The following is a 21911-nucleotide window of genomic DNA, read 5'->3' as shown; positions in this document are numbered from 1 at the left end:
GACAGAGGCACCTCACAAGGTTGAGGTATAAGAACAACAAAAAAAAAAAAAGGCAAAATAAAAAGGAACCGGGCCTCTAAGTTTGCTAGTCCCATACTTACAACTCCAGTACCAGGAACACTGAACACCTCTGTGGAGGAAGCCACATTTTGAACCCCCCTCCTCCTCCTCTTAGCATCTGTAAAGGATTTCCTGAATACCAGCTCTCCGAGACCAGCATGTTCATTACCAGCAATTTGCTCAACCCTACTGTATCCATGTGTCCTTCTCAAGCCATCAAAAAATTAGTAATAAAAATACCAGGGCAATCAGTACAAAAGCTTTCCCAGAAATCCAGGTGCAAATACCTAACCCTCCCCCAAAGCCAAGGCTGACATCACACAAATTATACTGACCACAAACACCTGAAAATGGCTGCAGGGTTTCTTTAGCAGCAAAGCACACAATGCTTAGGAAGAGCAGAGCAAACATACGGCCTCTTGCAATTTCATTTAAGATGAGACAGCTGTGACTAAGGGAGCCAAATACCCTGACTGACAGGTGGTATTAGGTGAGAGCAGGGATGGAACTGTGCAGTCGGCTGCGGTGTTAATTCACTGCTTTCCGCATCTTAATCAAGACCAGTTTACAGAAGCCAAACAGGAAAATGCTTTACTTTTAACTCAAGCTATTTGTAAGCACGAGAGGCCACATATAAAGCTGTTTGGTTAAAGCCTTTAGACCATCTGCAAAAGCAGGGCTTGTAAACATGATGGGGTCAATACGAAAAAAAAAACCAAGCAAACCTCTGCTCAAAACCCAAGGCCTGTATATAGAACAATTCTGCAGAAATGCCAGAGCCCAGCCCACGCTTTTCTCCAAAGCAGGCTGCTTTGGCTTGTTAAGAGTTACCAGTAGTAACCTAAGCCAGCAAGCGGGCAAGCTCAGTTTGCACAGCCTCTGCAGTCCGAAGCAGGATGGAAGTGCAACCTGCTTACAGCAGGCTTTTACTGGGAGGAAATGGACATCTCAAAAATGTCTCCCTCATTTTCTTCTCTGTTAAAAGCACATCGTTGTTAAGCAAAATATTTAAGTGGGAAGCTCTTGATTACATTTTTCCGGTGCATAGGGCGGGAAACAAGTTTATATTAATAAATGTAGATCCTTTCTTCAGACTTTCCAGGAGAATTGTAAGCCAGGGACATTGAAAAGCAAATTTAGAGCAAAAAAATAAGAAAAACACCAGTCATTTTACATGCAAAATGTAATTAGTTGATGCAACTCACTGCAGCCAAAAATCTAAGTGAGATTCAGGAAAGGATTAGACATTTACATGGATAATGAGAATATCCAGATCAACAAGAGAGAACAAAGTTTGCAGAATACCATCTCATTCCTCAGAGCATAAACCAACCTCTGGCAGACTGATGTTGGAAAAGGCTCCTCAGGGCAGGCTGCCCCATAATTTCCTCCTTACTTTTACTGCACCCTCTTTTGAAGCACTGTTGCAGACAGGAAACTAGATTAAATATAGGATCAGTCTGGACTAGCAGTTCTATGTTTGGGTTGTATATAGGGAGATTTGTTAAGGAATTCATGGACAGTGCACATTTCTCTCATCTTTAATAACGTGGTTGTTAAGCATATTGCTAGAAAGCTGACATAGTACCTCAGCATTATAGCCGCTGTGGAAGATGACTTGCAAGACATTTAATGGTACAGAAAGTAGATCTAAGCCACACAGGGGAACAGTGCAAGCACTGAGGATATGCACTAGGTGAGTTTGATAAAGCATAAACACAAAAGCAACCAAAAAGAAATAAAATCAGTTTTGTACAGTCTGCTGAGAAACTTCAACGAATCACAAAAGTCTGCAAGCCAGTCTTCCAGACTAGGACTTGGCTCACTAGCATTTCAAAGTCGGAGACTCTTTGACACCAAGTAAGTCCAGGCAGGCTGCACCAACCATCATTTAAGCTCTCACCAGCAGTGAAAGCAACCATCCTTTTTATTAGCAGATGTCATGGCACAGCAGCCTTCCTGTTCTCCTCTGGTAACTTGAGTAAGCATCAGCTTTTCAGTTTACTACATTCTTCTAGAGCTGAAACTTTTAATAAGCAATAGATATTCATGATTTTATGTCCATTGATCTCAGAGTTGATCCCTGGAAGGAGCACGCATGCACTGCGAACATGCAGTTTACTAGAAACCTAGGTCCTAAATTTCTAATTGATGCCAGACTACACAGCTTCTCTGGCAGCTTGTTCTTTTAGTCACTCGTCAGTTGAGGACATATTCTTGTCTTCGTCATCAAGCATATCTTTTAGCTGTTGACGAGCAAACTCCTCAAATACCAGCTCTGCTTCGCTGTAAATGGAAGAAACACAAGTCTTTCAAAATGATGTTAGCAATTTTTTTATACCAGCAGACTAAAGGCAACATATAGGAGGAAGATATCTGCCCGGAGCAGATTCTGGTGATGTTTCCTTTGTCTTCAAAGGGATTCAGACCATGTTCCCACAGGCACCATCTTCACTGGTGGTATTCTAGCTGGTGTGAAAAGCAGTCGATTGAGCAAGTCAGGACACAAACTGAGGAGGTTTTCACCTGTACCAAATCATGTCCATTCCAGCTAAATATTTATCAGCTAGCTGAATAGTCTGCAGCCTGAAAGGGTCTTTGTCTAGTAATAAAATGTGAAATCTTTCATCCTTATCACTTCTGTACTAATAGGGGTAAGTGGTCAAACCTATTGAGTTCCTGAAACTTAGAGCTACAGAGCATCAGCTGACCAGAAACACGCCCCTCCCTCCAACTGTGAGGAAAAACATGTTCTCTTAAGCTAGTTTCACATGGTCAGTCATTGCTGTTCAACTGATAGCAGTCATTTGTCAAGCCACAGTAACTTACTTTGGATTTTCGTTCATACCCCGTGAACCCTGTGAATTTTCAGACAATTTTGAGAAGTTTTCAAAGACTCAATGCACAACTGCAGCTAGAATGTGAAATGTTAAAAGAAACTTACCCATCCTTCCCTGCAATCATCAGCATGCAGTAAAGGAAGAAAAAAAGACAAACCAAGTAATTAGAACAGTGGATGCTGAAGCCAGCAAAAAATTATAAACTGACAAAACACTGACAAACAGTAGGATTTGCAGCAATACAGGAGAATTGCAGAAAGTCTCAAAATGTGTGTACATGCACCTGATGAAGCAAAACTCGATCTCCTGAATGGAAAAGCGCTCTAGCAACGTTGCCCAAGACATTAGAAGGGCTGAGAAACAAAGACAGATTTTGCCATTTATGCTTGCTTGCGGTCACAGCTGTGAGAGACATCTGTGCGTACACTTCTATGCAGATGACAGTGCTTGCGTGACATGATGTTAGCCTTAATTGGTCTGTCACTGTGATTTAAGTTGTCAGCTGATGAGAAGATGATGTCCTTGTTCAATAAACATGAAGGTATTAAAATCAAACAGAGGTCAGAATACAGAAAGGCCTAGGTGGTCTCATTAGATGGGTTAGGCACTTGAGGCAATACTCCTGAATTCCCTAAATACAATCCCGAGACCTTTGGCACTTGTGTTTCTTTAATGGGATCTTTGCTAACCATACCATAACGAATCCCGCTTGGTAGCAGGATTCCTTGGAAGCTGTTTCAGCACAGCCTAAAATAAGCAGAACAGGCTGTATTGCAGTGATGAAATGGGGGCAGGGATGGTTTTTTGTTCTCATGGTTACTTTATCTTTAGCAAGTAACAGTCACTTCACTGGCTTAACTTCTCATGAGTTTAAGTCAGGGAGCAAAGCACACCTAGGCCATCATTCTACAGAAGTCGTCAGGGATCTGGGATGCTTCAGTGACTGGATAACTCGCTACCTGGAGAATTCCCACCCACAACGCACACTGAAATCAAGGGCAATGAGTGGTGACTAGCACTGCCAGAAAAGTCAGCATTAAAAGTGTGCCAAACGGGGCCACTCTAGCCAAAATGCCTCAAAGGATGGATCGTGTAAAGACATTCACGATGGTATCTATCCAGACTCAGAAAGGATGGTTTCCTCAACTCACAGAAGCCAAGATGAAGCCTGGAAAGTCCCAGGGCATACATGCTCAATTGAAATGGATGTAAAATGAATATTTAGAACTTTAAAAACTTTCCAACACAGAAAGCATCATTCTCATTTAATTTTTCCTCCACTTTTTATTCTTTAAACAGTCTGTTCTCTTTTCCTCTTTGAAACACATTCATTACTATGGGAACAGTGACATCAGCAATGCAGGTGAAGCTGAATGAGATACCCACCAATGCTCTTTGAAGTCAATTTTACAAAATGGGTTGAGGGGAGAAAAACAGATATTGGTTCAGTTGGGCACATACTTTACTGTCAGATAAATGCTTACAGAATCAATACATAGGTAGTGTGGCAGTAGAGGAATGCTTATCATATACCTCAGATGTACAATTATATTAAAAGATGCTCTACTCTACCTTCAGGCCGCTATACTAACATGTGGCTTGTTAAATGGCTACGTTAGCACCCTAGCAGGAGTCAGGCCCATTCCACACAGTTCTCCTGCTGTCCTGTGGCTTATTTAACATTGTAACATTGAAAAACTCTCAGGAACCTGAAAATGGGTAGACTTTTTCTTTTTTTAAACTGGCATCCCAGCAATTGTTTTGAGGGTTGGGATGGGAGGGGGCTGTGCTCAAGGATCAACAAGGCTCCAGAATGTCATCATACTCTCTGCAGAGGGCTTTCTGTAAGCTTTTATTATGTGGCCATGAAATGATTCCGTATAATTAAAGTTGTGGCATATGGTAATTTTCATTATAAGCTTGCTTTTAACCTCTCTTAACTTTAGGGGGGGGGGGGGAAGAGGGAGTAGTCTGTGTTGTTTTTCAAGATGTTAAAGTGCTTAAAAAATACACTAATCTCTGAAAATTACAATACCAATACAGGGCAGGTATAGCTTTAATATAAAAGGGACAAAGCATTTATGGGTTTCTTGAAACTGGCCCCTTTGTGCAAGTTTAACAAGGGAGCACATAAATGACCATTTGTTGAACAACAGCCAAAACAAAGGCCAGTGTCCAAGACACAGGCCCACCAAACGTAAAACATCAGGAGAAGGGCAGGAAAACCCCAGACCAAAGAACTCACGCTGAGACCACAGCCTTGAGAAAAACCCAGCAGGAGCTTCTGGGCTAACTGCTGACTGGGAAAGGTCTTGGAAGCATGAAGAGACGCAGCCCAGTTTGAATCTATCTTTAAAAGAAACAGATCTCTATCCATTTTTGTCAACAGGCGGAAAAGACAGACTGCCAATGTGACAGGAGCTGCTTCGCCTAAAAATAACCACCTGTGAACCACATGGGTCCAAAACCAGTTGCAAAAGCAGCACACATGAAACATGCAAATGCTGGCCTACAAGAAGCCCAAGACAAGGAAGCTTTAAATAAACACGGGAAAGGAAAGGTAGCTAGCAAGCTGTTCTTTTTCTGTCTCCTCCAGGCACAGGAAAGAAAGAGCAAGCAATCTGCAATAGCCATGCACTCTGGCAGACCCACTTTTTACTGAGCAATGAATGCTTCAGAGCTCACTAACAAACAAAAAGGGCAATCTCCTGTAAAATAAAGCACACAGCAATTGATCACACTTGCCTCAGCTTGGGCCTAAAAAAATTAAACCATGTTCTTGGGAAGCTTATCTTTCTGAGGTTTTCTACACTCAAATCAGCCCTGCATGATTAAATATACTGATACTACACATTTTATTTACTTTTGCCATAAGTCACCTTGGCTAGAGCAGGGAAAAGGATATTATTCCAGTGCAAGGAAGAAATCATAATTCGTAGCATTTTTAAATCCCACTTTAGCTTTGACTCTCTAAGATGGTTGCTTTGACTTCTTTCTCTTCTCCCAGATGTGTCTTAAGATGAAGTGACAGTCAAGTAAGCAGGGAGGTGCAATAAGCAAACTGGTTACTACTGACTCATCAGTAAAAACAAAGAGGCAACGGAAAAAGAAGATAAGGAGTGATCTCAAAATTCCCTGTGCATGCACCCCTGCCTACACCCACTGCAGAGGCTGCTGAACAAGCCAACAAAGAAAAATTCCATCTTTTGGGGCCTTAGAGTCTAAACACTGTTTGTTGAAGCTCCATCTCTGCAATTAAGTCTTGATTCACTTGATTCCAAATTAGATGGTATTTCACTAATGAAACACATTTTGTTTCTCAAAGTTGAACTAAGGTGGTACAATAAAAATTTAAAAAGCACAAACGCACAATTGGAAAGAGTGATTAGGCACAGGGCATGGAAAACTACCAGCAAATAAAGCCGGAAAGAGTTTTAGTTTACCAGCTTCATATGGGAGGCTGTTTTATTCCCTGTAATGAGCTCAGACACCACATTCCAGCACAGTTATCAAGTCAGCTATGCAGGCTTCAGAGGAATTTTCTGTTATGTTACAGTATCTTTTTTTTTTTTTTTTTTTTTTTTTTTTTACGAGAAAGCATTTATTTCTCAAGTTAACCATTTGTAAGGCTTTCCCATGGGACAGCTTCTGAAACTACCTGTATTTTCTTCAATTTTTAAGAAACCTGCAATTTCCATCTGTACAAAATGCATGAACCATATCTGTCTTCTGACAGCAAGCTCCTAGAAGACTTTGATGTAGCAAACAATACGTGGGCTGTGCCTTTGGTAAGAGGATGTGTTGGGGGAAGCAATCTGAGAAATATTACAGTTCTCCATTTCCCTCGTAAAGTCTTCTACCCACATCCTTTTGAGTGTACTATATAAAGGAGTATATCAGCTGTCCTTTGAAATGATCTTAGAAGGGAGAACTGACTGACTTCGATTTTTCTTCATATTATAAATACTTCTGCCAAAATTATCTGCCTGAAGCATTAGTAATAAGAAGGGGGTTGCGACATTGTTAACACCAAAAAAGGTCACACAAAAAAAATTCACAACATTCTGAAACCATCAAATTCTTTACAGTTGCCTAAGCCTTTGGACAATCTTCATTTGACATTTTCAAGCTTTTCTCCGTCTGGATGAAAGCTGCAGGTTTTGTAGCCCTGAGCTGCTGGACCAGCACCCCTCCCCACAGACACTAGATGGCCCTCACCAGCCACCGCTCCTGAGGGCACTAGTGCCAGTCCCAGCCCCTCACCAAGCTCCTGGGCAGGGGGACTGCTGCAGGAGAGGCAGAGGGAAAGCCTCCGGTATGTACAAGCTACCAGAAGAGACAGAAGACCCTTGCCAAAACGGCTCTCCCACAATGCGTCACACATTTGAGATAATGAACAAATGTGCAGCAATGCCAGTGTTTTGCTGGCAGAGCTTCACTGCCCTTCAGCATAAAGTGAAACCCATAGCATAGGCACACCATCAGACAAACGCACTTCACAGCAGCTTCTCCAAGATGAGCCAGTATTATTAGTCCTATGGACCAACCCTGAGGACCCAATTCCCACCGCAGAGGCCAGCCAGAAGCAGCTTTGGGCTGCATGCTGCTGTGGGGCGTCCTGTTGCTAATCCTCAAAGATGTGGCTGTCTCCTTTGCGGCCACAGCAGAAAGGGGTCAAGAGGGGAATAGGCCTCATGTATTTGTTCTGAAGGTGCTTCCTAGACTCATTGCACTACTCTGATGGGGGTGTAACACACAGAGAAAACTTCTCCTATGAGCATGTTCTATATCTGCGCTGAGAGGCCCTGCTGGCACAGCTCACAAGCATTTTGCCAGTGCAAGTGAGAGTGCAATTCTCAAAAAGGAGGGAAGAAACCTACCTTTGTCCACTGCAGCACATCCATAATTAGCAAACAATGATTCCCAACCAGAGCAACTGAGTGTGGAGAGGATCACCAGTCTCTTCTCATCGCTCACATGTGATTCCTCCAACAATTTCACACAATAAGGACTAAAGTCACCCCTCTCTAATGCTGCCAGTATAGAACATGGCATCTATGTTTTGTGTCCCATAGCTGCTTCAGATGCTGTACGGGAGCTCCTGATTTAGTGCGAGCACCTTGCTGTTTCTGTATGTTCACCACTAGAGAACAGAGCCAGCCAGGCCCGGAGGAAGTGGGAGGAGAACACAGATGCTCAAGACAGCCTGCAGTTTTGGCATCTGATTCCAAGCCTTCACATGCCTGGGGAAGACTAGTTCCTTACACTGCTTTAAAGTTCCCACACTTCATTTGCTGACCTCACTCTGAAGAGATGTTCCTCTCAGATACCCACTGAACAGCAAGGCAACACCACAGACACCATGGCCAATGCCACATCAAGATAAAGGGGACTCTAAAATCATAAACAAGTTTTATCCCCTCTTAACTTTGCTTAAAAGTATTTTGCTTTTTACAATGTTCATGTGTCTCAGGTGTTTTCTGTGACAGATTCTTGTTTGCTATGTTGGAATCTGGCTGGGAATTGCTGACCACTTCATTCAGGACACTTTGCACAGCAGTCATGAGATTTAACTGTGTGATGCTTCCTCAAGCCCCTGCACTTTGAGTTTTGATTCCATAGATGAAAGACAAAAAGGGAACATGACCCATTTCCACCTTCTCCCATCTCAGCATTCCTTCTCCCTGTTATTTTGTGCCTTAAAGTTGAGATATACATATACACACAAACAGAGCAGTCCTTATACTGGAGTCTTGTTGATTCTAAAGGCTTCCTGTAGAACAAATTGCTTATAAGCCTTGCAATGGTAAGATTTCAAGTCAGTCTGTTAAAGAAAGGCAAAAACCAGGCATGACTGACCTGCTGGGTTACTCTCCTCGGGTTTGGGGTGCATGAGACGGAACGGCAGCTCTGTGCCCACTTCACTTTGGGGAGAAGAGAGAACACATCAGATCCACAGCTCCATTCAGGCCTGGTTCAGTTCCCTTCCCACCTCAGGCAAGCCGAAGCCCTGAACTCCAGCTTCACCCATTCTTTCATCTTTTTCTAATCATAATTTTTCCCTGAAAGAGTTAAACTCCGATTTCTCCACAAATATCCCAGGCATATCCACTTTAATAAACTTAGTTTATTATGTGCTGAATGTACTTGCATGTACATAAAGTCACAGATATTTTTGTAATTGCTTCATTTTCGCAGCTGAATGCACAGACCTTATTTCAATTAGACTAGGGTATAGTTTTGGGGTTTTTTTAGGGAGGCAGGAAAGAGGGTAAAAAGACCAATTAACAATTACAACTGTATGGTCTGAAAAGGAAGATGACATTTACCTGGAAGTGAGGTCTCCCAGCATGCTACAGAGCAAAACAAGGAGAAAAACACAAGCGTTTTTAGTGCCTTTCCATTCTGGTGCTCTACCAAATGCTGTTTTATTGGTCGACTATTAAAACGACCTTCCTCATACACTCTTCTGCACTTGCTACAACTTGTGGCCATAAACTTGTTTTTAAAAATGGTAAGTTTCATTTTTCATGTCCTTCCCGTGGAGAAAGAGTTTAAGTTTTTGGACTCCTGACCAAGTGCTGGGCATGACTCCTTTTCCAAGAGCCAAAGGACAAGAGCAACTGGAGGACCACAGAAGGCAGCAGTCATTTTATCACACTTTAGGCAAATCATTGACTCATTTTTATACTAGAAAGGACAGATGAATGAAATACACATGTAAACAGTGACTATCACCAGACTTATCCTTGTCCTCCTTTGCACTGTATGCTGGAAACTAGCTCAAATTGATAACATCAGCTTCTCCCAGAAAGCTGGCTCAGTACAGAACCTGAGCTACAGTATTTATGACTCTCAGGCAGATGTCTCTACCTTCTGCTCTGGGAGAACAAGAACGTCAACAAAGGCTCGCATAAAGTTTCACTTCAGTTCTCATGAAATAAGTTAAGGCTTTGAAACAAAAAAATTGGCATGCAAACTAGAGGTTCATACTTCAGCTGTAAAGTCCTATGATATCTAAGGAAGGTAACCCAACCCCTCTGGCTCAGGACGAGTTCTTGGATAGGCTAAGACTGATTTCCAGGCAGTTTATGCTTTAAAGGGAGCCCAATACCCTACAACGTGTGCCCTTTCTCTGACAGTGGACTGTCCTGTCCCCTCTCCACCCATCAATGAAGTACACACCTTCCCCTCATCTCTATCCAGATGTAGCAGAAAGTCTATTATTCTTACCCTGGAACAGTGAGCTTCACTTTGACCTTGTAGGAAACCAGAATCCCCATCACTGTCTTGTCTATTCCATCCTTAATACTACCAGAGAAAAGAGACAGCAGCATTAGGCAGCGCAGCAACAAAGATGCAATATATTGCTGGAGCAAGAACCAGGTGAACATCCTATTCTCCTGAAAATGATAGGGCAGACAAGCCTCAGGGACAACTAATACCTCTCCAGATGTATGATCACTATTTACCCTGAATGAATACGATGGGTAGATCTAAGTTGTGTGATTTAACCTATCTGGACACACATTTACAGGTACAAACTCCTGACAGGAGTATCTCCTCCATCCTCCCATCTTCTTTATAACACTTCACTAGCTAGGGCCATTTAAAACTCTACTCACATGGTACTAGAAGCCAAGTTGGTATCCTCATCCTTTAGCTTTCCATCCAGAGCTATTTCCCGTGTCTCTCGGTTATTTGCTAGCAATGGCAGAAGTGTCAGTGTCTTGGTCAGGCTGCTGTTTGGCTGCACCTTTTCCCTGAAAATAAGCAACAGATGAGAGAAGCAAAGTGATACACTCTCTGATTTGCATTACACATCCAACCAAGAGCATTTCAAAACAAGATTACAAAGCAATCCAAAAGGAGTGGAAAAAGGATCTGTCCAAACTTAGTTGTCTACAATGCAGATGTAGACATCTAAACTAGTCAGAAAAAGTCCCTTTATAATCAGCAGACAGGAACAAGCACTTGCACAAAATGATTAATTTCGCATTAAGGCAGACTTCTAAAGTAGGTCAAACTATGCTGCAGGACAAAACAAATCCTAGTATAGAAGACCAGTACTCAATGGAAAACATGTCCCTAAGCTACAGAGCAAAAACCCAGAATACAACATGTCTGGGTGTGTCCAACTCTCCTCACAAAGCAAACTTCAACGCTGCACTGCCAATGCAATGCAAAAGAGCAAGCGGTTCTCCACACTGTCAATAGCTTGAGGTTTTCACGGGCTTTCCACGGCCAGAAGAAATCAAATGAAATAGCGTGAAAAAGTCTGACCTACAGCATCCATGACTTCCACTCAAACAGCAGCACCTTTCAGAAAAATGTTGCATTTCTAAAGATTTCAAGCAATAGAGAGCCTTCCACAGTCCCTGCTAAGTTTTTCTAGTAGGTAATTACTCTTCAAACAAAACCTCTCTTCTGCAACCTCCTCCTGTTCTCTGAGAAAAGGTGCAGGGTACCTGCTGGCTATGAGAAAAGGAGACCAGCTGCATCCAGAGAGTACAGGTGGTGTGGGACACACACACACAAGGTGAGAGAGCACACTGTAACAGCAGGCAACTGCTAGACTACAGCCAGAAGTACGTCCCATTACCGAGGAGGAGGGTAATTAAAAGGAGCAGGAAGGGATAAGCAGAGCATTCACTCACTGCGCTTCCTCAGCAGCTACCACTTTGGTATAGTAGTCACTGGAGTACAAAACCACGTTGGCAACCTGCTCCACTGAGTGAGAAAGGGGAAAGCAGGCAATCAGTTGTGCATACACATCAGAAACAACATAGCTGCTCCCCCTCCTGAGACTTGGGAATGGAAGACATGACGAGTACAGCAGGAAAACCCATCCATTTAGAGCCTGAAGGGACCACCAGGTGGAACAGCCTGACCTGGATAGAGATGAACAGCATAAAAGGGGCCAAAAAACATCTTCCCTGAAAGGCATCCAGCCTTGATTTGGAGATGACAAACAGTCAGTAACCCATGGTTTCCCCTGGGAGTCTGCTCTCTCCATTATAAAGATCTCCCTCCTCCTCTCTAAACATGTCCACTTTTATTTCTGGTCACTGGTATCTCCTGTGCGTTTGCATTCAGGAGACACCATCATCAAGCAGACTGGATACCAAACTACGGTGAAGAGCCTGTGATAATAAATGGCTTGTATTCTCCAATCAAACACCAAAAAAACTGTAGGGTAATCCTGATTGAAACACTGATGAGGAGAGAATCTGGGAATCAAAGTCTTTTTAAGCCTGAAAGAGGCATGTCAGCCTAAAAATATTTGGGAATCACCAGACAGTGCATCCAAGACCAGCACTGAACTGGCGTTCTCTAATATAGAGTTTTGTAGAAACTTCAGCAACTTTGTTCCCTCCTTGCCTTCCCTTATCTTCCGCACCCTTTACCCCTCAGACTGTCTTCCACAGGTCCGAGTGCAATAGGGTTTGAGGGAAGAAAACATGCAGTGCCACAAATAAAAACACAGACACAGTACTGAAACTCCTCTGAAACTCAGCTCCTGCCTTCAGCCTCCTCAGGAGAAATTACACCATCGCTGGCAGAGTGTCTGTTTCTCACATTGCCAGATGTTTCTGAAACCCCAGGCAAAATTCTACGCAACCTAGGCACATCCACAGTTAGCAGGAGCATCGCGCTGACAGTGGAGCCCTTCCCACCAGCCTCCCAAAAGAGGTGGATTTTTCCCCACAGCATCTGCCTTGCCCACTGCAGGTGCCAGACTCTTTCTGTTTACTAGAGAGGACATTCATGGTTACCTGAATGGCTTAATTTCAGGCACCAGTGAGTCGGGAAAAAGGCTGCAGTGTTGCACTTGATCAGCAGCAAAGAAACTGCAATAGGGTGGAGGGACAAATTCCTGACTTGTCCCACACTGCCTACTTAAGCTGTTGCGAACACTAAATCCTGGCTCATTTTCAGCCCTCCCACCATTCAGTCTTCTAGCCCTCAAAGAATCCCAAGTAACAGTAAAAACATACCCTGGACTTTGATCTTCTTCACTGTTTTCTCTGTGCTGTTGTTGATGGTGATAGTGACTGGAATAGGCTCACCATGGTAGTACACCTAGAAGGAATTTGAAATGGCTCAGAAATCCAGCCAGGCTTCTCCCAAGCCCTAAATCCCTCTAGTTCCCCCAGATTAAATCTCCTCACAGAGGCCAGATAAGTGACTTATTTAGCCTCAAACGTGTCTTGTAATAGGGTCTCAGTGTCCCCTAACATTAGCTACTGACAGAAATTACATTAGAGCCCTTGAGTGCCGGGCCAAGTCAGTCTCAGCTGAGACTGTCCGAGTAACACACAAAGTAGCTGCTTTGGGCAGCAAAACGCACATTGGCACACCAATACTATGATGTCCACAGCCCCGGGGCAAACTCCTCACCTCTTTACTGAGGCAAGCTTTCAAGTGTAATGGTTTGTTGGACATGAAGAACTGCCAGGTGGTCTCCGCACAAGGTTGGGGTCCTGGCTTTTCTGGAGCATATTGCACCTTACGGATCAGCAGACGTGCAGAGTTCCTGGGAAGAAGCAGAGGACAACGTGTTGGCACTTCGTGGTTGGCAGAGGCAGGAGTCCTGCATTCAAACGTGCTTACACACAAGAAGCCAAATGACAAGTGGGGCACATCTGAACAATCAACCAAGGTGCATTACTGAACCACCCACCCCCTTTAAGAGCAGCAAAACTGAAGAGAGCCATACACATTCTGTTACCTCTTATGAATTCTCTCTTCCACGTTCTCTGTTGAGAAAGCTTTCACCTCAAAGTCCACCCCACAGCTCTGCCAGAAAGAGAAGACAGCTGTGAAACCAGTATCAGAAGCCAAGAACATCTGCAGATGTTTAAATATTTTTCTATACACCAGAAACTGCCAGATTCCTGCCAGCTGCAAATTCTTTTGGCCTCCTACCATTACAGAGATCCCTGCCAACTGGTGTGGCACCATCCACCTGTTCCATGCTGCTTCTGATAAATGAGGCTTAGTTCCCAGCTTTTGGCAGATGACATCCTTACTCCTAAAAGGCTTTCTGTGAGAGCAGTGCTGCAGAGGTCACAGCATGCTGCAGGTTATAAGACTGATCAGCCTGCAAGGCTCTCCAGTCTGCCTTGGGTTTCTGAACTGAATTTTTGAATGGCTTTGTAATGCCAATATCTGACTTAGGGTCAGCCTTCTTACTTCCCAATGTCTAAGGGCTGATCAGACCAAGCTGACCTTTATTTAGAACTCTCTACAGAGCAATATGGGATTTTTTTTTGCCAGAATACCATTCCTTGGCAGAAAACACAGCTTACCCTTATGGCACTGGATTCTAGAACTTGCACCCCACTTTGCCCAGTTGTTAACTCTAGCTCAGCTGTTCAGAGGAGCAGCCAGTGAAGTATAAAAGGAATATTTTAAATTGTGTCAGAAACCTTGCAGAACATGTCATTATCTGGTGACTTTTACTCCAGGGTTTTTGTTTTGTTTACACACATGTGCAAACCAGCCCTTCTTTGCATTTTTTTAATTCAGAAGTAGGTCTTAACACATGCTATTTATAGTGATCTATGAGGTTTTAGGCACTTGGTCTCCTTTTCTCTCACGTAACCTGACAGCCACAATCATTTTATGTGCAGCCAACCCACAAATCATGTGGTACTGTTAAGGAAGCTATAAGCATTGCAGATTTTGTAGTCTTGCTGCTATTTGACTAGACTCCTTTTCTTATTCTGATGACTTAAATTCCAAGTCTGTGACACACACACGTAGCTCTTAAATCAGGTTCCTGACATTTGTGGCATAGCACGGTAAACCCCAGCATCACCTTATTTTACTCTCAAGCTAGCCAAATAAATTCACATGACTGTTTCCGTATGACTTTCCTCAACCATGATAAGCACAAGTGTCCCATTGGTTTCACCTTATCAACATCTCGAGGTGCAGGCTGCAGACAGACTGAACACGGCAGGTAATCTGGAAACTGTAGAAGAAAGAAAAGAAAGATACCCCAAAGCAATATTACAAAGATTTCCAACTCTGCAATACTCCAATTAACACATTGCTCAAAAAAGATACAAAGCAATCCTGAAGACAACAGGTCACACACTGTTGTGTTCTGGACCTTATCTTGCCTTGTGTAAACAAATCCTTCTCTCCAAAAATACTGTACTAGCCAAGGAGAGATTAAAAAATTCCCAAAAACCGAGAGTGTAAAACAAGTCCTGGTCTGGGCAGGGTCTGCTACTCTAGACATCAACTGGGAAGGCTGCAGAGTAGCTCATGGAGACCAAGTGCTAACACCCCATTACAGACTCGAGCAGTTTGAAGATCACTAGATTGTATTTGAGTGGTTAATAACATTACAGCAGGTACCAACTCGTTCAGAGACTTCTTTGTTGCTGCATCAGAGCATGTGGGTTTCAAACCTGGATCCTTCTAGGGAATGCTAAGGCATGTCACTGACAGTACTGGAAGCATTTCCTGTCAGAATCAGAATTTGACAATGACCTGTTATTTGTTGACAGCATCTGGTAAAGAGCTTTTCATCTACTTGACCCATACAATTTTTAAGGAGAAAGGACTTGGCATTTCCTCTGTGAGCACTGGGGCAATGGTATAAAGCATTCCAACCCCTCAGGAATGGGGAAGACAAGGTTATATGGGGCTGTTGCTAGCATAAAGCCATTGCATGTTTCCTTGCCTTTTCAAGGAAAGCATTTTTCACATGCAGTTAGGATCTTCCTGCACTTTACCATTTAAGATAGCAAGAAAAGAAAAGGTACATTGCCTGTCACTCAAAATTAGAACTTTGCATAACACAAATTCACTATTAATCCCTGTCTTCAGGCCATCATCAGGTCTCAGTAGCCTGGTAATAACAGACAAGGAGAAGAGAGCCAGACTCTCTTATGAGATACTTACTGTAAAGAAAAAGGGATAAGCATTTTTCCCCAGCTTCTTTAGCAAAGATTCCTGCAAGTGGGAGAGAGACTCTGGCTTGTCAGCAGGTGGGTACACCTGGACCCTAGAGAAGAACAGGTCCCGTCGGAAGGTGAGGCCAATCACATCAATGTCTTCTTGGCCATACCGGAAAGCACAGGTCAGGGACACATACACTGGAGAAAAGCACATGACAGGTAAAGCATGCAGCAGGCTAACAGCGCAGCCTGGGTGGGATGTAAATCCTCTTGCACTAGAGGGCCAGAGAAACCCATTTTGACGCTGTTGTATAACTCAGTATTCACACCACATGTAAGAGCATACATTATATTGAGTAAGAAGCCCATTCACTGGGCAAGAGAGCTACATTTTTACCCTTAAAACAACAAAAAGGTTCTATCTTAGCATCTCACTTCAAAAGAGAAGTAAATCTCTGAAACATGTTGCATAAAACCTCAAACCTTTTTTCCCCTTGATAATTGCAGGATCCACCAATACAACACCATCTGAAAGGAAAAAATAAATAAGATGAACAGAAGATAATCAGGGGTGACAGAGCAGGAAGGGCAGCACATATCCTTGTGGACTTACCTACTGGTTCCACATTCCCTATGTTGTCAATGAAATCCCGTTTTCCCAGGTAGATGGTCAGCTGTAGGGAGATGACAATGGCTGAACTACAGAGTGTTGATGGTTGTGTGTTGAGGGGGAGAACAGCAGAAAGCTATAAATCTTTTAGAGAACAGAACAATTCCAATTTAACTGGAATTTTATTTTTTTTTTCAGCAAACATGCAATCCCCACCAGACTCAACAGGATTATTCACATGCTTCAGGACATCAGAATTGAAGACCTGATATACATCAGCTCCCAAAAGTACAAGAGAAATACTTCTGCATGGGACAAAGAACTAGAAAGATTTTTGGTGCCACCAGGTTGGAAAGACAATGAGTCAGGTTTGTTTTAAACATTTACCAGCAGGGGTACAATCCAGGAGGAGTGAGAGACTAGTTGCCTTCCTCTTGTACTGTAATATAGGAAAAGCTTGTCCTATAAACTGTTTACGTTATCTCCTCAAACTTAGCACTAAATACAGCTCACGGTCCTTCTTCAGCAGAAAATGAAGGGGACAGGAAAGAGCTTTCTAATAAGTCTCCAAACTGACTGCAAGTAAAACTCACCCCCCATATAAACCCATTATTATGGTACTTACAGCTTTGTCACGGGTGCTTTTTTTGAAGATAACTTGTTTATGAGGAGAACCAGCATTCTTCCCACTCATCCCTGTCTTTTGTGACTCAGGGCAGCTCATGGCCAAAGATAGGTATGTGACTGTGGGTGAATGAAGCTTTTCAGCTCCAAAACGTCCTGGGAAAAATATCAGGAAAAAAAAAAAAGGTGGAAATAAGAGTGGAATTATACCTGGTGGGTAAAGCATTCTACTCCCATGTATAGTTTATAAAAGACTATTTCAGCAGATACCCAGGCACAGCACAGAATGTGGGTTTCTTTTCATTTTAGCAGTTTTTCATTAAACCTCCCCCCACATTTATTTAAAAACAGCTCTTCAGAACTATTACAAAAGACCAAAACCTCCTTTTAATTCATATCAAAAAATTAGTAGACTAATAGAAAAATCTGGAGGGGAAGGGATAGCTTGGCTTTTGCAGAGAGGTTTGTGGAGAGTAATTTTTGAAGAAATCTGCCAGAGTACAGGTAAAGGTAATCTGATCAACACAAGGTACCTCAATTTTAAAACTGTGTCTCTAGATTTGTCATCAGAGGCTTTAAATTGTCATGAGATAAGAAGGAAGGTAATCTCATTATTAATGAAATAAAGTGTAAGAAATAAAGAATATCAATACATGATGGGGCTTGGTTACTTTCTGGACTTTTGGGGGTTTTTTACCATTGCAAGTATAAAACAGCACAGCATCATCTGTCCTGGGAAATTTGCTATAAAGAATATCCTTGAATGAATGGAAGGAAACCTAGATAAGGAGTGAACAGCCTGCCCACAGACACACAGCTATTCTGGATTCCCAAAAATAAAACTGTCTACGTTAGGTTGGATGACTGCTTCACAATGCAGGCTGGATAGGTCATGAAATACCATATATTTCATCACAGTAAGTGAAAAGCATTGCACTTGAAAAAAATACAACTATAGTCTGACATGCACAGTTCTACTTGTTATCACTTAGGAAGAATGCCTTGACATAAGCAGAGAAGTTATTAGAAAATAAATCAAGAACATAAGACAATGCCATTTATGCAATTTCAGAACCCCTTACATATCCGCATCTTGGATACAGCACGCTCAGCCTAAGACCTAGAAAGGTGGTATGTATTGCTAAGGAGTCAGATCAAACCCAAAACGAGAACTCATCTGTCCTACCGTATTTTCCTAAATCAGAACCAAATGCAACCCATTACTTACAGGGTATCACTGAACTCAAAACAGAATGGACCTTAAGAATCTAACAGTCCAGTCACCAACCCAGAAAGGTAACAAGTATAACCAGGAGTAGGAAACAGCTTGTACCCAAGGAAAAAACAGATAGAATGAGATTCTTCAAGAGGACAGAAAAAAACCAAAAATTAAAAAAAGGGACCAAAAGGACACAAGAGACGTCCAGAAAACCCAAGTGGTACAAAGCGAAGAGAGATTAGTTTTTCACTTTGTCGTAAGTCACAAAAAAGCAGCATCCAATTAAACGATCAGACAGCAAATTAAAAATAAAGTGAAGCATTTCCCAATCTAACGCAAGATTCAGCAGTACAGCACGTTGCTGCAGAAGGCTCTGGAAGTCACCGATATGAATCGATTCAAAGGATTAGACGTGTTCACAGGGAAAAGGCTTTTGGCAGATGTCAGACAGGATGATCCAGGTGCAACCTTCACCCTGTAAAAGCCTGAAGCTGAGGAGCAGCATCAGGAAAGGACGACGCTGCAGGTGCCCTATTCTTACACTTCTCCCTATTGGACCTGTGTGAATGAGCATACTGCATTAGACCACTGGTGTGACAGTATATGACTGTCCTTGCAGTTCTCATCCATTCTATTTTTCTGCTTGCTTTCCCATTTTAAAACTATTTCAAGGGTAGAAGCAGTTTCTAGGGCCTATTTGCACGCAACAGACAGTAAAAAAAGGAAGTATTTCCCTTCTTAGAAAGCTGGAAAAAGTGTAAGGTAGAGATTAGACAGACCTTACACATGTTTAAGCATTTCTGTTTTTATGAACCACAGGTAAGTTTTCCAAGTCCAGGATATTATTTGTTGCTGAACACACACCCTACTCATGCTGTAGACCCAAATAAACCAGCAAATAACATTAAATACCTTGCTGTGTTCCAAACACCACAGGAGCTGCCACAGGACAAAGACGTGAACTCCTACACCACTGAAGACAGAAGAATTTCCCACACAGCCGTGTCCTACGCTTCTTCGTGTCTACCAGAGGAAATCACTAACCTCTTAGCAAACAAGGAAGACAATTTGTAGGGGATTTGGAAGCACGTATCTAGTTGCGTCCATCCAGGATTTCAAGAATTAATCCCCCTCCAAGAGCAAATATTGTACCTGGGGTAAGATTCAACTGGAAAGTGGTTAAGTCAGCAATATAAAGCATTACCTAAGGAAGCTCAGATCGTCAGTGAAAAGGTGTACAATGTCATACTCGCGCACTTTGTAAGGACTACAGACTTACATAGAACAGGATGGTTACTGAAAGCAGCTTTATTATTAAGCTCTTTCTCCATCTTCTCCTTCCTAAGGCTGCAAGCCATCTAGCCTGATAAGAAGCTGAACAGACAAGAGCCATTTATGAAAGAGGGAGTATGTAAAACACCAAACCAAGTCTCTATAAATAGATGCCATTATGAAAGACTACCAAACATTGAGAACAATGTATTATTTTCATAATCACCAAGCAGTTTGTCTGTTATTGCTCCACCAACATCCCATTGGCATGCTGATGCAAAACAACATGTTGCTCGCTAGTACACCCCCCCTCCTTAATTTACTTACAGAGTGAGGCACAACATCTAAGATTTAAGACATATTAACAGATATTTCAATCAATTTAGCTTTTCTGTTCATGAATATCCCAAGAATAGCTGCTCCCCCCCGCCATGAATTCGGTCTTGATATTATGCACAAAAATCTGTGTAATTTTTGGCTTGCAAGCTGCATAAACAGCTGTAGCTTTCCTCTGGGCTACATCTGTTAGCTTTATTAGAAAGATCACATGATATCCTCTCCACTCGCCAGTCTGAACAGCACCCTCCATCTCAGGCAATCTTGCAGTCACAAATCAGCTTGCTTTTTGCAAACAATCACCAACATTTGCCTGAATATAGTGGCCTGGGTACACAAATTATTCCAAAAAAAAAAAAAAAGAACACAGAACCAGTGTTCCTCAGCTCTTTCAGTGTTTTCCAAATTCCAGCAACGTTTTATTAACTGGAGGTGGATTATTTAGAGAGCTTAATCACTACTCTGTTTAATCAACACTGGCAAACACAAACCAGCCAGCCCTAAACCACAGAAACTCACATGCCTGTGTTCCTGAAGGAAAGCCAGATCCTGGTTGTAGGAAGTAGGGAAGAGACCTCGGAAATTAACCCACAAAATCAACGCATTCTATTGTCACACAGTGCAAAACAGAGAAAGATGGTTTTGTTAAGAGTTCGTACTACTGCCACTGCAAAATTACTAGTCCTTCAGGAGACTAATGAGCTTTCTTGTTGTACCTGCTACTCCTCTGAGGGCCCAGGAGGTGTAGGTACATGCACCATTGCAAACATCTTCAGAGGAGCTCGGAAGCAGCTTCTCTGTAACACGCTTCCCAACATGCCCTTATGTCCAGAGAAAGATGCCCACCCACCCCCTCCAAACCACCTGAAGGGCAGCTCCACCTTTAGCAGAGAAACACTGCAACAGCCATCACCTTAATTTTCTCTTCTTCCCTCTGCAGGTTGCAGTAGAAAAGGGGGCAATAAAAGTAAACAAATAAAATATAGAAAAAAAGCTAAAACTGGTCACTAGAATCTCCTACATAACTTAGTCCTAAGGAATTTTAATCTAAAATGCTTAAGGTATTAGCTAACTAGCCATTATCCTCGAGTATTATTAACCTACTTTGTAACAGCATCAACCAGCAAAACAAAGCCCTTTGTGTAAGATCTGTGTCCATGTTGTAGAAAAATACAAGTCTAACAGCCTAAATTATAAACATCCTAAACCCATTCTGATCCTCCTCAGCAGAGCCTGCAGAGTTTTTATTACGTTAATCTCCCAATAATCTTTCATCATGCTGACTTGTCATTCAGCGATCTGCTTTTCTGCAGTAACCAAGGTCACTTGCACTCTTGGTAGGTGCCTTTTCAAGAAGGCCCTTCTGCCATAGCAACAGGCAGAAGAAAAAATATCTTGCCTTTAGAAATGCTTCAGAATGCCAATGTGAATCTTTTCATTTCTGCTACAGTTCTCACTTCCAAGAGCTGGACAGAAGGATTCCTTCCTTATGAAAACAGGAGGGTGGTCAGTGATGGCTCTTAGCTATGTATGAAATTTGTAGATTAAAGAGCTGAAGGCTTTGCTTCATTACTCTGAAGTAGGAACCACAGCAAGGGTTCAACAAAGGTTTTCATGTTTTTAAAGAAACGTGCAACTCATTACTGGCTTAAAAACTTAACAAGCTAGCAGTCAAAGTATCACAGCAGAAAAAGCCTTCAATTTTCAGCAGTGTCTGAAATACAGATACTAATTTCCTCAACTCAGTAGTTTATCCAAAACATCCAAGAATACATCAGCCTTCCAAGAAAAGAGGCACTTGTTCAACATGGTAAGACTTCCTTCAGTCTCAAGACAGTACTCCTAAAACAGGGCAAGACCAGGTTGTATCTGCAGGATGTCCAGCTTCAAGCTAAGAGCATTATCCTCTTTCCCCCTCTACACTAAATCCCACAATGCGGCTGAACACAAATCCACAATTCCTCAGGAAAACACAGCACAGAAAAACACATTTCAGGTTCCCCTCTTCGCTTATTCGGAACAAGAGCTCACAC

The 21911-nt window shown here is 42.5% G+C and overlaps 1 protein-coding gene across 2 annotated transcripts; it reads right to left on the bottom strand.

Moving 5' to 3' along the window:
- Positions 1-1585: 1585 nt before the first annotated feature.
- On the bottom strand, positions 1586-20698 carry SAG (S-antigen visual arrestin). 2 transcript variants are annotated; one of them, XM_075760855.1, is made up of 15 exons: positions 19183-20698; positions 17053-17207; positions 16431-16491; positions 16301-16345; positions 15822-16015; positions 14821-14880; positions 13633-13700; positions 13302-13437; positions 12899-12983; positions 11558-11630; positions 10526-10663; positions 10134-10211; positions 9230-9253; positions 8760-8824; positions 1586-2346 (listed from the first exon to the last, which is right to left on the bottom strand). In XM_075760855.1, the coding sequence occupies exons 2-15, from the start codon at positions 17149-17151 to the stop codon at positions 2303-2305; spliced, it is 1170 nt and encodes a 389-aa protein (XP_075616970.1). In that variant the 5' UTR covers positions 17152-17207; positions 19183-20698; the 3' UTR covers positions 1586-2302. The 2 variants fall into 2 exon arrangements, with proteins under 2 accessions (XP_075616970.1, XP_075616971.1); XM_075760856.1 differs by having other exon boundaries at positions 1586-8824.
- Between the last annotated feature and the right edge of the window lie 1213 nt (positions 20699-21911).

Source organism: Balearica regulorum, chromosome 9, assembly GCF_011004875.1.
Source record: "Balearica regulorum gibbericeps isolate bBalReg1 chromosome 9, bBalReg1.pri, whole genome shotgun sequence".
NCBI classification, from domain to species: domain Eukaryota; kingdom Metazoa; phylum Chordata; class Aves; order Gruiformes; family Gruidae; genus Balearica; species Balearica regulorum.
Note: the sequence above shows the minus strand (reverse complement) of the source record. Positions and strands in the feature narration are given on the sequence as shown.